Source organism: Pelecanus crispus, chromosome 1 (assembly GCF_030463565.1).
Source record: "Pelecanus crispus isolate bPelCri1 chromosome 1, bPelCri1.pri, whole genome shotgun sequence".
NCBI classification, from domain to species: Eukaryota; Metazoa; Chordata; class Aves; order Pelecaniformes; family Pelecanidae; genus Pelecanus; species Pelecanus crispus.
Window position 1 is genome coordinate 153,168,913 of NC_134643.1, and position 17,152 is coordinate 153,186,064.

The 17,152-nt window shown below is 44.1% G+C and overlaps 1 protein-coding gene across 3 annotated transcripts; it reads right to left on the minus strand.

Moving 5' to 3' along the window:
- Nucleotides 1-10,690: 10,690 nt before the first annotated feature.
- LOC104026411 (cytochrome c oxidase assembly factor 5) lies at nt 10,691-16,075 on the minus strand. Of its 3 annotated transcripts, none has more exons than XR_012831631.1 (4): nt 15,974-16,075; nt 15,724-15,807; nt 13,459-13,620; nt 10,691-10,751 (listed from the first exon to the last, which is right to left on the minus strand). XR_012831631.1 is itself a non-coding variant. In XM_009493779.2 (3 exons), exons 1-3 carry the CDS (start codon nt 16,073-16,075, stop codon nt 13,579-13,581), a joined length of 228 nt encoding a protein of 75 aa, XP_009492054.1. In that variant the 3' UTR covers nt 13,219-13,578. The 3 variants fall into 3 exon arrangements, 1 of the variants encoding a protein (XP_009492054.1); XR_012831629.1 differs by lacking the exon at nt 10,691-10,751 and adding an exon at nt 11,823-12,091; XM_009493779.2 differs by lacking the exon at nt 10,691-10,751 and having other exon boundaries at nt 13,219-13,620.
- Between the last annotated feature and the right edge of the window lie 1,077 nt (nt 16,076-17,152).

The following is a 17,152-nucleotide window of genomic DNA, read 5'->3' on the forward strand; positions in this document are numbered from 1 at the left end:
AACGTCCATACTCACAAAGCACCTGAGAAATGTTCTACAGACTTCCAGACCTGGGCAGGAAGACTTATCCCATATTTTACATCTTATATGTAGCATCTTCCACAAGACAATACACAAGCACCTTCTTTTAAACAAATGCTGTAATGTTCAATAAATTCTGATATTTACAGAACTGCTATCAGAATTAACAATGCACTAATACTTACCACTTTATGGTAAAAAATATGACAGAAAAATGGTACACAGAGCTCAGCCAGTAGCTGTGGTGACTGAAGATATTACCACGCTGCTGCTCAAGTTTACGGCCTCCCAAGCAAAGTCAATGGACCAGATCAAGCAAACACTCTTCAGAAATGTCAAACCAACAGTTTAAATTAAGCCGCTGAACTTTGCACTGAAGTTGCTGAAGCACAGGCACACATTTCGTTCCACCTGCCCTGCTGTGGGAGGCAGTAATTTCCAGCCTAGTGAATGTAAAAAGTAGCTACAGGACCAAAAGAACTGTTGGTGACAAGACGAAATGCAGCAAGATGCACAGAGAAATCCAGGTGGGTAATGGGGGGGAAGAAAAGGAAAAAAAATATCTTTAGAGGATCTATCAATAACTACTTTATTCTGAGCAACGCCGAAGAAAACCACAAGTTGTTTTTCAAAAGAGCACTATGAACAATTAGAGGCTTAGCAAACTCTGAAAAACTATTCCCTTAACACCGGTCATCACAGAGAAAATGTGGAAAAACAGCTGGAAAAAGAACAGAGGAGACTCCAGGCAGGTAAGTATTTTTAAGACACCTTATACAAAGCAATTTAATTCTGAAGTCTTACTATATCTCTCAAAGACTGGACAATTCTTGAAAAATTCTTCTAAAGCCTGAATCCCAGCTTCAGACTGCCAAGGGTTAAGGCTTGAAACAAACGCAAACCGGAATTATAGAAAGATCCAATGCCTAACCCTAGCAGTAAGCCCAGCACTGCGCTTTCCCCGACACAATAGATTTAACAACAGAGAATGAGTGGAAGAACAAATTCTCAGCAAATTTAGTATCCTCTGTGCCTCCACTGTTAGCCATAATTTCTACCTTAGAGGCTTGTCCTACTCATTTCAAGGAGAAATTCTAGGCAGCAAATTCTTTCTAAGCACAGTTCATTTTGCTTGTACGTGCTTTTGTAGCTGGAAGGAAGTTACAAAAACCTCAGCGATACAGCAGGGCACTGTCAGGTAAAGCAGCTATTCAGGCACGGAGTTAATCTGGACTTCTTGGCCTTGTAAAAAAGGAAGGAACTGAGCACGTGCAGAGGCATTTGCAGGCACTGATTTTATTTGTAGAATTCTGTATAGTTTGCTACACTGCAGTATGGGTAGCTTAGCTATAAGCTGCCCCAAGGAATTGAGGTGTGCTGTTTCCAGAGATTTGCCACATCTGTACATATACGCTTCCTATAATTAGTCATATGGTGGAAAGAATAATTATTCTTATAAAAGTTTAGATGGGTGGTAAAACATATTATTTGCTCAAGCAAGATGAAAATAAGCCGTGCTTGTGAGAGCAGACGACCCCAACTTCTGTAAAGCATCTTATCTAGCAATGGGAGTTAGCAGCAGGCAAACCCTGTACCAGGCGCTGTCTGCAGCTTCTCATTCCCAGCGGCACAGCCCCTCTCGCTTCCCATATGCTCAGGTTCAGGAGGCACCTGCCAGGGAAGCCCAGCTCTAAAGTCCTAGTCCTGGCTTTTGCATTCTCCCCAAGCACACCCCAGCTGGAGCTACAGGTTGAGAAATCCTCCAGCTTTTTGCAGGAACTACAACTTTAAAGTGCTCCACTGGCAAATGCTATGAAACATAGAACAGAAACACACTGGATGCTTTTTTGTATCACTATCTCTCCTCTTTCCTGTACGGGCCATCTACTCTCCCATCCTCCCCGCTCTTTTCCTTCCACTTTCCCCCTCTATATCCACACTCCTTTTCTCCCATGCTACTCCCTTTCACTTGGCTCAGTTATCTCCTCCACAAAATCCATTCTGTCTGCAACAAACTGGAAGAACAGAGCTGTATCTAGAGAGCGTCATCTCTCACACAACAGGCTTCTCTGTTAGCATGGCAGAGCAGTAGACCACAAACAAGATGCAGGCCTTCGTAAGAAATACAAGAACATCAAAGGGGTTACACTCTTACGAGTGGGCCAGGTCTACAGGTGACAGCTCAAGAATGTCTTCTTCAGTATATCCTGCTGATTCAATACAAGGTCTTAGCAGTATCTCACTGACGTATGCAATTTGAGTATTTTTAGTGAATACAAACACACATTCCGAAACCTCAGCTGCAGAGAAATCCTTGGTCATGTATTACAAGCTGCACAGAAAGTCTCCACCTAAGATCATGATCTCAGCTTGCCTGGAGACGAGGGGGAAAACTATGTCACGCTCTCATATTTCATCAAGATGGTTTTAGCTAAGTTAGGATGTACCTTGGTACATCAATTTCCCTATTTACTATTTATTGCATATTTGGTAAAAATATCATAAATTCAAGAAATTGACACTCCATGGAAGTATAAATGGCCAGGGACAGCCTTCTTGCTGAGCGACTACACTTTATTGCAGCTTTCAAATTTTTTTTTTTTCAAGAAGTGCTAACATATTTCTGCAGAGCTAGCACCTCCCTTTCCTCTGCAAGAGACAGAAAAGCGGCTGGCTCAATGGGCTGACAGAAGCAGAAGCACAATGTCCACCTGTGCTGGCTGATGTAACAGCATTAACCCCAGTTTCTGAAACAGGGAAAATACAGCAGTAACCATCAGGAAAAGTCTGGGAAGTTTGCCTTCCATTATCTTGTGCACACCTCCCTTACCGCATGCCATACAGACCGCAAAAGCCAGCTGTGACCCTACCGCTCCCCTGTGCGGCCAAGACACACCCACTCCTCTCAGCCAGGTGCTTAATTTACAAATGTCCCTGTTATTTTCCCTACTTCACCTGGTCCACGCTTCACTCTCAACCTGCTCCGCCTTAGCTGTTCCTTGGTTTTGCCTCGCATGCTGCCGTCTATGGCGACACTTCCCTTACAGCGAGCAGACCACTACAGAGGTGGGAACGTGGGAAGCAAAGGAAGGAGAGCCGTGGCAGCAGGAAGTGGTTGTGAAGCAGGAAAGGGAAAATCCTCCCTCTATCTGAAAGCCAGAAGAATCAACTTCATCTGCAGTAAAGAGCGTATCATATTAGGTTAAGCAGCAAGGCGTGATTTACACACACTTGAGGCTATGCCTATCTGCCTGACTGATGTGGATGAGGTAGATACACCCCAAAGCTTTCTTCTTCCAAGGTCAACAACATTTTCCAACGACGTTTCTCTAAAGGATGTCTGTTTGAGATTTAGGGAGATAATCCAACAATAGAGAGGAAATTCAGTCTGTTGGAAAAGAAACAGGAAGGGAAGTGACGAGCAGAAGCAAAGAGCGCGTAAGAGAGAGCTCTGAGCTACGCTGCCTGTGTTACCTGATCTCCTATCTCTCTTCAAGGACAACAGGTAGAGGTTTCAAACTTCATCTCCAAGCGAGGCAATTGCTCTCCACATCCAGGCAAGAAATGGGGAAGTTCTTCCAACAAAGTAATCTACAAAGGGGGTCCAAGAGGTATTCCTATATTCTAAAGGTGCATCCTATGTACTAGCAATTAGGTAATTAAAATTTGCTGTAACAAAGCACATGCCAGAAGCCTGAATTAAATCTGAACAAGGAAACAAGAAGAGAAAGGGGATCCTTCGCCTTCTTATTTTCCTTCCTAGTTCCAGTACAATAATATGGAGATTAAGGAGCCCAGAATGTATAGGAAACAGAGCAGACATTTCTCCTAGCAGTCATTTCACTCCACAAGGGAGAACTTCTTCCATTTAATGCAGCACCTGTGCAACCAGACTGGACTTGAACAGGTCTAAGAGATGGCTGAGGATGTCCAACCTTCAATATATCTGAGACCTTAAGACCAAAAACGCTACTGCCCTGGTAGGGGTACAGCCTTCTGTCTCAGAGCAAGCAAGACAGAAGTAAATAAGTTTCTGCAAGAGGTGTGATCACTGTCTTCAGTAACGGAGCCAAACACCCTCTGAAGATCACTAGGCTCCTTTGCCACAGTTTGGCAGGGTTCTTCATTTCTCCATGGGTCCCTACAAGCTACCACCCACTCTGGATTAAGTTAAAATTAGCTCATTAAAAATAAATGCAATAACAGGCAAAGCTGTTGTGTATCAAGAAAAAAAGCATAAAGCCCAGCAAGACCTTCCCAGCCAGCTCTCTACCGCCAGGGTAGATGAGCTCGATACTACAGAATTCCACAGAAAGAATGATGCTGGCCTGCAGATGGAGAGCTACTGTCAACACGGAGTGCTTCACTGCCCAGGCAAAAGCCCCTCTACCATCTATGCAGCACATGCAGTCCACGCTGAGCTTTGACCATCATATATTGACTTTGCTCATTGTATGGGGGAAAAGGTATGCTACTGGGACAAAGCTACAACTTCATTCTTACACTGCTCCATCAAAGCCACAGACGATGGTGCATCAGTACTGCAAAGGCAGTGCAAAGGCACTTCTACGATATTTCACAACCATATTCCAGCTTAATAAATGGCCAAAAATCTGAAATATGCATCAACCTAAACATACAATCTGTTTCCTTTTAAGGCTTCTCTACGTGGGAAAGGAATCATAAAAGCTGGTCTGGAATAAATTAAGGGAGGTTGAACGTTCTTACACATCCTACCACTTTCCACAGTGTACTCTGCTCGCTAAGCTCTGCTCTTCAACTCCCATTCCCTGAACGATGGCATCGCTGCCAAAAAAGCGGAGCTCACCGAAGAGCACGGGTACACCATGCATCATCAGGCAGCAATCACGAACGGACCCTCCGATCTTCACTTTTTCAAACTCCTGCTAGCAACACTGAAGAGACAATGCCACCTCGGGACGGGGCCTCCCGCGCGCGCAAGCGTTCCCGTGGCTCATTTTGAGCGCCAAAGGGTGCAGGTGCGGAGGGCGCAGCGCTGCTCAGGGTCCCAACCACACCACCTCACCCTCTGGGGCGACGCGACCGCCGCGACAGCAAATGCGGCGGGTGAGAAATTTCGCAGGGACGCGAGGCCTGCCAGCCTGCTGTTCCACAACAGCGCCCGGGCTAACGTGGCAAAGCACAGATGGCGTAAAAATACCTGGGAACAGGAATGCATAAGGGGTTTCAAGCACCCACTTAAATCACAAATTAAGTGACATAATTTTCTTTTTTTTTTAATGTCTCACTCTTGCACCTTTTCCCCAGGCTGGCGTTTATGCGCCCTTACGCAGGCAGGGCAGCCCGGCAGGGCTCACGTACGCTCGCAGGAAGGCTCAGGGACGAACCTTAGCGAAAGACGAACGCCTAAGAACGTCGCCGACGCCGCCGCCAAGCACAGCGGCGGGCTGCAGATGACAACAGCGATGACCGACACCGCGACGCGGCGCGAAGCAAACGCCGGGTGCCCGGGCCTCACTCACCAAGATGGGGGCTCGGCGGGGCGCGCCCCGGACGCAGGGCGGGCGCCGGCGGCGGCGCTGCGCCCCCCCCCCCCCCCCCCGCCCCCGGAGCTGTCCGCGGCGCCTCCCGCCTCAGCCGTCCGAGAGCCGCCGGCCCCAGCGAGGCCCGGCCCCCGGCCCGGAGGCGCCCCTTCTCCCTCCGGCCCCCTCCTCCGGCCCGGCAGGCGCCCCCCGCTTACCTCGGCAGCCCCGGCTCGCCGGGCACCGCCCCGCGGCAGCCGCCGGCCCCGCACCCCCAGCGGCTCCGGCGCCCGCCCGATCGTGACGGCACCGGCAGCGGCGGCCCGGCCCCGCCCCGCCCCGCCGCTGGGCCCGGCCCCCCGCCGCCCTCCAGCCCCCGCCGCGGGAGGAGGGCGGGGGGGGGAGGCGAGGGCGGCAAGTAACGGGGACGGGGAGGCGCGGCCACGGCGAGGCTGGCGTCGCCCTCCCGCCCGGGCCGAAAGGAGCCGCTTTGCAGCACGGCTCCAGTTACCCCAGGCTCGGCCGCCGGCCTCCGAGCGAGCCGCGGTGCCGTTCCGTGCTCTGCCGTGTCCGACGCCAAAGGATCCAAAAATACAGAAAACGGGATGCTCTGGCATCACCGTCTGTGGTCAGGGATGGGGGATTGCGAGAGAGAAAACGCCATTGGTTTGAGAAGTACCCGCATCGCGGCTATGAAGTTTGGGCCACACAATTCGAGATAATAATCCATATTTTTTTTTTCTTTTCTAATGAAAACACCAGCATGTTTCCTCCATTCATCCTCACTCATTGTCCACACTTGAAGCTGCTCGATAGCTGGCTCAGCCACCTACATTTGTTGAAACTACCGCATAGCTGGAGCCTGGGCTCCATTTCTTAATCCATTGCTACACCATGCTGCTATCAGTGAGGGACTTACCTTGCTCAAGCAGCGCTAAGTGTAATTTGAAAGAATGTAAGAAGAGCTCACAGTCCAGCTCAGGCTCATTCTATTTTTTTTTTTTTTTTTCTTCTTTTACACAGTGCACAAATGCCAAGGAGAAGACAGGTGACTCACAACCCGCCCTGCCGGAACTCCCAGGAGGTACGCGAGGGGCTCCTGCGTGCAGGAAACACGCTGAAGTGGGGAATTCGTGAGACGCAGACGGGCACGCTTGTCTGGATGCCTCCAGCCAACTGTGCGTGATCTGCGGAGGACCGCTGCCAACTACCAGTTGAGTCAGTCCCAGCACCACTCTAGTGTAAGAACTGTAATTTGCCTGTTGCAGTTCCCCGCCGCCGGAAGCTGCCAGCTCAAGTCCTCAGTATGATCCGAATCTGGATGGAGAAGCCAGGAGGCGCAGCTTGAATTTTTCATTTTTCTTGCCACCTGTCAGTGGTGAAATTCCATTTTTAGCTGTGTGACAGGATTGATCCAAACACTTCCATTTCAAAAAAATCAGACAGAACTTACAGAGGAGAACCCATTTTCAATGCCTAGTCAAACACATGATTTTTAGCATTTCTCTTTGGTCATAGTTTAACACAAAGCTAATGAACCATGCCATGTTTTTAAACAAAAAGGAGTCAGAAAACAGGAGTTCCTCTGCATGTCATGCAAGTTTAAAGCCATCCTCTCACGAAAACATTAAATATACTTGGCCAGAACAGGCTAGAAAGCAAGTAGACACTGTCACTAGCACCCTTCAATTGGAACAGAGAGTTCAACAAGGTTAAGAAGCACAAAACATTGTCGTTTATTTGTAGCTGATGACAATTTTAATCATCATCAACCAAAATACGACCTTTTAAAAACAGCAGGCTTGGACAACTCCCCACCAAGGATCCTGGAAGAACGGTGTTTACTACTGATGTTCGCTTAGCATCAGTAAATCAGAACAGCAATAAAACTCAACAGACCAGCAGGGCGCTTACGCGGCACCAGCGCTGAGGAGGGGCCCAGAGAACCACCACAGGCAGAGCAGTCCGAGTCATCCAGGGCAAATAACAAGAGAAAAGCTGGCAGGGTAGGAACAGATAGGGCAGGCAGGTTTTTCACTTTCCTCATTTTTTGGTAAGAGTATATAGATTTGTTTAAGAAAACCTAAGTAACAAACCTCAAGAGCTAACTGTCAGAGGAGAGCTGTATTTGAGCCCAGGTATTTGGAAAGCTGCCCTGGGACCATTACCAGGTTTAAGACTATCCAACATTTTCCTCAAAGATGTAGAAGCATGTATAAACTCACTGCTGATTATATTTGTGGACAACACAAAAGCTGGCCCTATGGCAAACAAAAGAACTGGGCCATCACACGAGAGTCCTGGAACAGCTGATAAAGCATACCGTTCAAAATATTTTCTTTTTTAATAGCCAAATCTCAGGTTATACATCCAGGAAAAGAATACACGGCTGTACCTTGAACACTGGGAAAAAAGTGGACTGAAAAACTATTGACTCTGAAAAAGGCATCCGGGTCATAATGGACAAGGAATTGAACACAAGATCCCAAGTTAACATTGAGACAAAATGTGACATGCATCTTGGAAGCACAATCAATAGTGTACGAAGAAAGAAGAAAAGATTTTACCCATATATACATTACTGAAAAAACCCGTACAGGGCTTTATTGCTTCCTTAAAAGAAGATTACAGGTTTGTGAGGGGACTAAGGAAGATGGGCATAACACAAGATTTTAGGACATCAATCCATGCATTTCATCAAAAAATACTGAGTGTGTTTTTAGTTTCAAATGCATTCCCAGCAAGAAAATACAAGATACTACTAACCTCTTTTGCAGAGCCATCCCCTTCCTTTTTCCTGTAAGTGGAAACTGAGGTCAAATTCTAATCACAAGACAGACATGCACTTTAACAGAGGGATTACTAGCTATCGAAATATACTATCAAATGAAGACATAGATTACATTTTATGCCTTTCTCAAGAGTCAATGCCTTTCTCTAGCATAAAAACTTAACCTTCACAGAAGGTCAGACTAGATGAAGGGTGTTAAACTCTCTTACCTTAACTGCTAATATAAAGCAGGAAGAAAGGGACACTTCACCAGATGTCCAGTCTCAGCTGAGAAAGGGCTTTATGCAGTTTCTGTCTTTATATCAACCAATGCAAAATTTTAGACAACCGATAATCAGTTTTTATTTACCCTCATCTTCCCCAGTATGCTAGCTATGTGATGACCTGTAACAGATTTCTTCTCACCCAGGTTTCCAGAAACCATCCAGTTGCAGCCACTAGAGAGGTATGGCTGATACAAAATCAAAAGCCTGAGGCAAAGCAGTATCTAACAAATATTAGACCTCTGTAGCCTATGTACCAGAAAGACTTCAAAACTTCCCTCACCAAAAAAGCCTTAAAAATTCCTGCCAAAATTGGATGAAAAGAAAAATTCTATGTTCCTCACCCTTCATGATAATGAGGGACAACACAATGCAATTTTACAGTAGCACAGCTTATCATTGAAACTTATGAATTACAAACCGATTTCTATATTCACTGTTTTTTCCCTAGCTCCTTTTAAAGTTAACAGTAGCAATATTGCAAAAATAGTTTTGGTTATCTTGTTCTAAGTCACAGAGATTTGCTTGTATCATTTCCTCTGTTACTAAAAATCCTTAAGAATTTATTCTCTTCCATTTCACTGCAGCCCATTAGTACCTATGCGCAAAGAAAGAACATGACAGCTTTCATCAGGACAAACAAACCTCAGCTTGATGTGAAAAATAATTTCAATATTTATCTACTAAAATACATTATTTGAAATATATCACCTGCTACTGACATCATTAAGCAGCTATTAAAATGCTAATCTTGTTGCTTCTTCTCCTTTCAACATTTAAGGACATTATTAATCAACCTACTGCAAATTCTGAAAATACAGCATAGTCCACTTCAAGAAGGTGCTTTCTATGTTTACAGAATTTTCTTCCTACAGAGAGTCAACCAAGTCATCAGGAAGTTACAGAAATAACTAGTTAATAATTTTCTGAAGATATCTGCAGCAAAACCATGCCAGACAAATAATTCAGCATGCACATCTGGAAAAAGAAAAAGGAGAAAGGATCTTAAGGTTTCTGGTTACTATTCTGTCAACTACACTTATGATGGAAACTAAACTGTCATGCCCTTCAGCTTTAGACAATGAGATGCATATTTAGAATAAATACACATATTCTAAATGACCACATATCAAGTGCTAAGGCAGCATGAGCACTTGTGAAATTCATCATGTCAACAAAGCTGCTACAGTTCTGTATTTCTAAGCTTTCCATCCAAAGACTTAAACAACAGATACTGCTTACCACCTACATTCTGTGGCTGCATTTTTAGAAGATGATTTCACTTAGTGCTCTTCTTATGAGCAGAAGGTGTCAGTCTAGTTTGTTCCAGGCTTCCACTGAAATAAATATTATTATTTTTAAAGTTTGCTTTGGAAAAAAGCATATCATCCAACCTGCTACCCCCTAAAAACTTAAAAGCGGAGAGAGAATACACAACCAATTTCTTACGCCAGCCAGTGAATAATGAAGCTCTTTGTAATACAAATGCACACATTCTGGAAGCAGAAAAGCTTTCAAAAGTGATTGGGTTTTTTTTTTTTTTAAAGATGCTTTGTCTTTCCTTTTAAGATGCATAACAAATAATAAATGCATGCATACTTGTTAAACGCCAACCCCTTTATCTCACTTTTCAATATATGTACACATGGGCCTTCATTAAACAGATTTTGCTTAAACAAGATGTTTATCACTTCATACTAACTTGAAAGAACAGTTAGTGACCTGAAGAATTTTCAAACCAGAGTAAATGACTATGGGCTATTATTTTTATCATAATAAACATGTGAGTAGTTCTGCAATATGTGTTTACAGCTGTGTAAATATTAATGTGTTTGCAGGATCGGACCACAGAGAGAACATGTTAATTGATTAAACTAGATGCAGGAACACAGACAGGTCCTAACACTGATGGAGCCACAGTCTGCGACAGGAATCTCGACAGCATTCAGCACCCTTTGACTCTGCCACCACGTAAAACAAATGGGAGAAATTAGAGCAGCAGCAAAAGGTTTTTGCAAAGTGTGTCCTGTACTTACTCAATACAAATTATTAGCACTGCATATATTTGTGATTCTAAAACCAGTAAGAGCCTTTCAGCGCCATTTCCACCTTTTGTCTTCAGCAGTCTAATTTCACAGATTCAAATACATTACACGTTCAATCTTGCAAAACCTACCATAGATTAGAAACGTGTATTTTTTCAATAAAAGCCAGTGATGTAGCACAAGACATGAGACTTAAAAGTATCAATATATTCAAATAAAAACATTTTGTGTATTAGGAAAAAAGCTGGAATCATATACACAAATTTATAGTACTTAGGACTTTCCATTAAGGAAACAAATTGGTTTTCATACAAGAAACATTAATAGCTCTCAAGTAGGACAGTGCTCAAAGTCCCAAGGCAATTATATCATTAGTCATTTTTAGGCAGAATATTATGTTACACAATACCAGAATTGAACAATGATAGTCTCTCGAGCAAGTCAGTATTTAGATACGTATTATATGTATTTTTATACCATCCTAGATAGCCTAGTGAACCATTAGGAAGTTCCGACACTAAGGGATTCTATTGGATCAAGTAATACAAGTATTCTGTTAAATTAATTATTAAATCCTTAAATGCCTGATAGCAAACACTGCATTTAATTTTCACACTTGATCTCCACCGAAACGAGCCAATTCCTAAAAATAACTTTAATTAATTATCTGTCTATGATCTGTTATCTGCCTGCTCCTTTCCAAAAGGAGTTTCTGCAGCACCATTAGGCGAGGCTCAATGATTATGGCCAAGAAAGGGACAGATCACCTGAAGCACCAAGCCTATAGTTCCCTGTGTCAGGGCAGACCATGGAAGAGTCCCTGACTGCCCAAATCACGTACCATTCTCACTCTTCTCTCTAACAGGCATTTAATTACCTGCCAAGTAGCTTTAATTCCCCCCCCATATGGAGAAAGCTTGTGAGTAATACTTTGAAATTAGAGTGGTAAGTTAAGAATACTCTCATAGACATCATATCAATTTATCATTTTAGTATAAATAAAGAGACAATATGGTAACTGGGTTGTGGAAAACAAAGGAAGTTTACAGCACTTCAACAAATGAACTGGCTTTCACATCACCAACAGAACATGAAAATGTGAAATCGGTGTTGATTTACGATTGCAAAAATAAAATCCTACACATACAAGGAATATAAACATACTTTGATCACAGAGCAGTTGCTTAAGAAAGACAGAATTAAATAATCAACATGCAGTCATTCACTGAAGTCATCAATTTTACAAACAATAAGCATCGCATGCATTTGTTCAGACTAAATGTAAATCAGCTACATGGCTAGAAGCTTTAGCCAAGAAAAGCAGTTACTGTGACTCTCTCCCCTCTCACTATTTCCTAATCTTGTTTCTAATCAGCTTGTCTGAAGTTATTTCAGTTTCCATATGTAAGAGTTACACTACCATTTCTTTCTTAAGGGCTTCAAAAGGCAGGGAAGGAGGCAGAGACACTGAAAGAAGGAAAAAGAAATATTCTTCAGAAACAAGTTCTTAAACAGACCGAGTAAGCACTGACGACAGTTATGTTTTAAGCACTGTTTAATGCTTGTTACCCCCATAAATCCCACTTCCTTACCAGGGTGGGGCAAGAGAGACTAAGTGATAGATGTTAACACTGTCATACTGCAGACAGATCTGCCACAGTCATCCTTGATCAAATGAAAGCAAACCAGTATTTTCCTCTATTAATTTCTTTGCTTTTTCACCGCAGCTGTTTTACAACTTATGAAACTATATAAAATTTGACTAAGCACAAAAAAATTCTAAAGGAAGAGCAAGTTTTCAGAAGTACATAGCAGAAACTAATTACAATTTAAATGAACGTGAATGGCAATTCGAACATAAATGCGAACCAAAGAATTCAGAGATAAGTGGCAAAGTAAAAAGAAGAAAAATGTTCACAAAGTACAAAGTAAATTTGTGGAACACAACTTCCTATAAACACAATAAAGTCCAGATCATCATCCCTAGTTTGTACATATGGTTGGATTAGTATTTACATACTTGCTTGGAAAATAATGCAGAAAGATAATTCATGGTCATCTCAGAGGAACTTAAATATTATTGTAAATACTTCTAGAACACAGTAATAGCAGCCACTGTCTCCTTAACTGTTGGCCTGAGGAACACCTTCCTCACCCATCCAAAGATACATAATTTGCTACATCCTGGCATATGGCTTTCAAGTCATTGACTAGAATAATGCTACAGTTCTCTTGTGTCAATACAAGGAGAAGACAGATTACTGAAAGATAAATCAGACATCCTTTAATTAGAGTAGCCAAATTTTAATCTAGTTGTCCAATGAGAGTAGACTGTGCTAATAAACACGTAAATCAATCATCACATTAAAAGGAATCTGTAGCAAGAGGAAAGAGATGCCATCCTTGCACATGTGGGACTGCAAAAACATCGCCACTCCTACCTATCAGTGCAGGTTTGTTGGGTAACAAACCTACTGGGGAGGAAGCAGCTTGCAGATACATTTCACAACCTTGGTCAACTCGTCACCTCTGGAAACAGCTCTATCCTGAGCTATCCTCTGGGATACCTGTCGAGTGAACTCCCAGTTCCATATCTTGTATTATTTGTAATGGTAAAACATGATCAGAATTAGTAAAACCACAAAAAACTTCACTTCAAAACACAATGATAACTTCTGCAGCCTGTTCCGGATTTCACATATTTTATTGCAAGCACATGACATTTTGCAAGCAAGTACCCATTTTGGCCAGAACTTGCAGTTTTATGCTTGCCTTCTTTTTAACATTTAAATGCACATCCAGGTCAATCTATCGGAACACTCAAGAGTAGATACCTTCCACGAAAATACTGCATGAAAGGATGCAGCAGATACAATCTTCTTTCTTTAGTCTCTGTTTTGCTTAAAGTGCTGATGAACCCTGATTTCCCATGGCTGGGTCTCTTCACGAGGACTTCAGTATCCCTTCCTTCCTCTGAATCTTGCCCTGGTATCCAACTGAAAATTGAAGTAAATATATTAAAACCATTCATTTTGCAAAAGAAATACTTTAGAGTGCTTGTGCTATCTTAGCACTTTGTAACATCAGAAGAAAGCGCAGAGTAAAGCAGAAGTCACTGTAAAGAAAATTAGTGATGTAGACAACAAGTCATAGGGCTGTCCAAAGGAAACAAACATTGTATTACCTTACATCTCACCCAAAATTAAAATTACGTGATAAGCATCCTGTGCATTCTGAAATAAGCAGTGTAACAATGCAAGTGACAGAACAGCATAGTGGGATGGCAAGGAACACACGAAAACAGGGTAGTGTAAATCTACTTAGATCTGTTTTTCCAAACTTAACTGACAAGCTGAAGGAGGAAAATTCAGATTGGGCTGAAGTGGGAGTCACTGCAAATGTCAGTGAGGACAGGGATAACTTAAATACAACAAGTGTCTGAAAAAAAAAAAAATCAGTAAAAACTGAAATAATATTCAGCTTGTAAAAGCTGCAAGTTTCTTCTTGGCAGTTACAAAAAAGCATTTAATGGCAGACAAAAAATGGCAGTAAATCTAAAGTAACAGCTACAGTGCAGGACTTACTGAAACTAAATTGCAAGTTCTTTCCCAGCGCAGCAGAAAAACATACTTTGATCTTGGGAGAATTCTTCTGAATTTAGACAGTCAGTGTTGAAGACGGCAGTTACAGATTGCAATTCAGCCGTATTCAGATATTAGATGGAGGACACATCTTTTACCTCCTTTAACTAACCCTCTTTCAGAACTGCAGCAAAATTTGTAAAGACCTAAACTGCAAGATGCTTGTCCAATAATCAAGCAGCTTCCACTTTAAACCTTGTTCCTACTTTAATATCTAACGTGTACTGAAGTTTACTCCTCTGATAAGAGATTGTATTTCCTTACAAAGAAAACAGCATCTAAGAACAATCCCTAATTATTTTAGCATGTTATAAATTATATCTGCATTTAGTGTTTAACTTGTTTTTAAATACTCTTTAAGCCTCACTATTATACCAAGTAAGAAATTTGGCAGAGCACAATTATTGAAATTTACAGAGTTAACAGGACAAGAAAGATGCCATTCTTCAGCCTTAGAATTTGGAGCAGTTAAATAGAATCATGTAAGAGCCAGGCCTCTTCCCACATGAAACTTAGTTTCATCAGGCTTGCTTAACCACCTACAGACAGAAATACAGGCCTATCATCTGGAGATACATATATTGCTACTGCAGCATCAAATAGGGATTTAAAGTATTAAATACACAGCATTTTTTTCTGTCCACAGAAATAATAATTTCTCACTTTATGGATTAATACAGTTCATATAGGAAAGCTACAAAAAGCTGCTGTGACTTAAGCAAAAATACGGAATGGAAGGAAAATTTTAGGTACAGTTTCAGCTGCATATTCTTCATTATGTATCACAACGGCTAAAAATAAAAATGAGCCCGGCACTATTCATGCTTAGAAAGTTCTAATACCATCTTTGCCATGCCTTAACTATTTTTTACATGTTATGGAAACACAAGCAAGATGTTTCTAGGCAATGAATGCCTACCAAAATTGAGGAAACTTTATCTAATTACATTTTTACAACTGGCTTACTTGATACCCCACTATATAAAAAACCCCAAACTGTTCTTTACCATGAATTCAAGCCTTCCAAGAAAATTAACGATGCAAGAGCCTGCTTCAACAGTGGAAATCTCTTTCAGTGGGTCATTCTTTTCACTTAAATGTTCTTTCTTCATAGACAAAAATTAGCTTGTCAATCTCTCACTTGATCTACTAATATTGTTGAAACCAAAGCTTTACTAAAAAAAAACTAGTAAAAATACATACCTCGTTGACATGTCACATGCTAAGCCTAATTCAATTTAAATACACTTCCCCCTCCTCTTGTTCACACAAGTTTTTCTTCATGAGAAGCGTGTACAACATCCGTATTTTAAATGGAATTCAAAGGCAAGACCTATTCTGCTTAATGACACCAGTTTTACTGAACTAAAGCGGTTAAGAGGTTTTCTTCAGAAAGCGGGGAAAAGGACGGAAAGCAACCAGGCCGCTAGCAGAAGAAAATACACCACGAGCACTTACCATTGATCTTTTGCACGCAAAAAATGTCATTTGCAAACTCCTACAGTGCCCTTCCCTCAAACATTGTTTAGGGGTTTTGTTTTCCTGTGAGGTGAAAAATGAAGGATTAAAGACTTAGTGGATTTCTGCAGCTTGCCAGAGAGACACAAAAATGCTTCAGACACCGTTTCCCTCGGGGTTTAAGCGGGGGGAGCAGCGAGGCGGGGCCGAGAGCTACGGGGCTTTTTCCCGGGCGTGCGGCAGCGCTCACCTGCAGGACGCAGGGGCTCTCCAGCAGGCACTGCCGCAGGTCCTCCCGCACCCCCCCGCAGGCCCGCCCGTCCTCCTCCTTATCCTCGTAGTACTTGGGCATGGCGGCGGCGGCGACACCGGCCCTACGCCTCGCTGCGGCCTACCCGGCCACCGCTACCGGCGGCCGCCGCCATCTTGCCGCCCACAGCCCTGTCGCTGCTTCCGGCGGGGAGAGGAAGGGGCAGGGCGGCTCCGGGAAGGAGACTGGAGCGCCTGCGCGGCGGACGTTGCCGGAAGGCGACGGCGGCAGCAGCGGCAGCGGTGGGGGGCGAGGCGGGGGTCGCGCCGCGCCGCGGGCAGGGGCAGCAGGTGAGGTCCCCGCTCCCTCCCCCTCACCGCGCTCTGGGGCGCGGGCCCGGGCCGTTGGTGGGGCGCGGGCCCGGGCCGTTGGTGGGGCGCGACCGTTGGAGGGAGGGGGCTGGGCGCTACCCGCCCCGGCGCTGAGGTGCGGGTCCCGCTAAGAGGGCGGCGGCTGCCTGTGGAGCGGGAGCGGGTGTGCGGGGCTGGCGTGGGCTGAACAGCGAGCGGGGAGGCCGGTAACACACCCACCCCCCGCCTCCCCGGCTGGGCGCTCTGGCCTTTCGCCTCCCGCGAAGCCCATCGGCCTTGAATGGCTTTTGGGACCGCAAGAAGGCGTAGTGCCGGGAGAGAGCCCGCTTCCCGGGCGCCGCCACGCAGCCCCGCGGGGCTGAGGAGGCGGGGGCCGCAGGCGTGGGGCTGCCCGACAGGCGGTACGGGAAGCAGAGTTGCCTGCTCCTAGTTTCCCCCTTGCTGCCTCCCCAGCAGCCAGCAAAGTGACTGCCGGGCTGCGTCACACTCGCCTGTCAATGTCATCGTTTGTACTTGTGCATAGTTTTTGCAACTTCGCTACTACAGATGTGGCCTGCGTGGCGTGATTTTATTTTTATTCCCTGTTATGCGTGAAACCAAATGCATCTTTCGAAATTCCTTTAGCAAAATGCTGCCAACCACTTCGGTTAGTTCTCGGAGCCAGGGTAACGGTGCGCTGAGCCCCAGAGATGCTGCGAGGCACACAGCTGGAGCAAAACGCTACAAGTACCAAGCTCTGGGGTAGAAATAAGGTCAGAAGTTACGTGGCTGGGAAGAATCATTGCAATAAAGAGCTGGGGAGCAGACA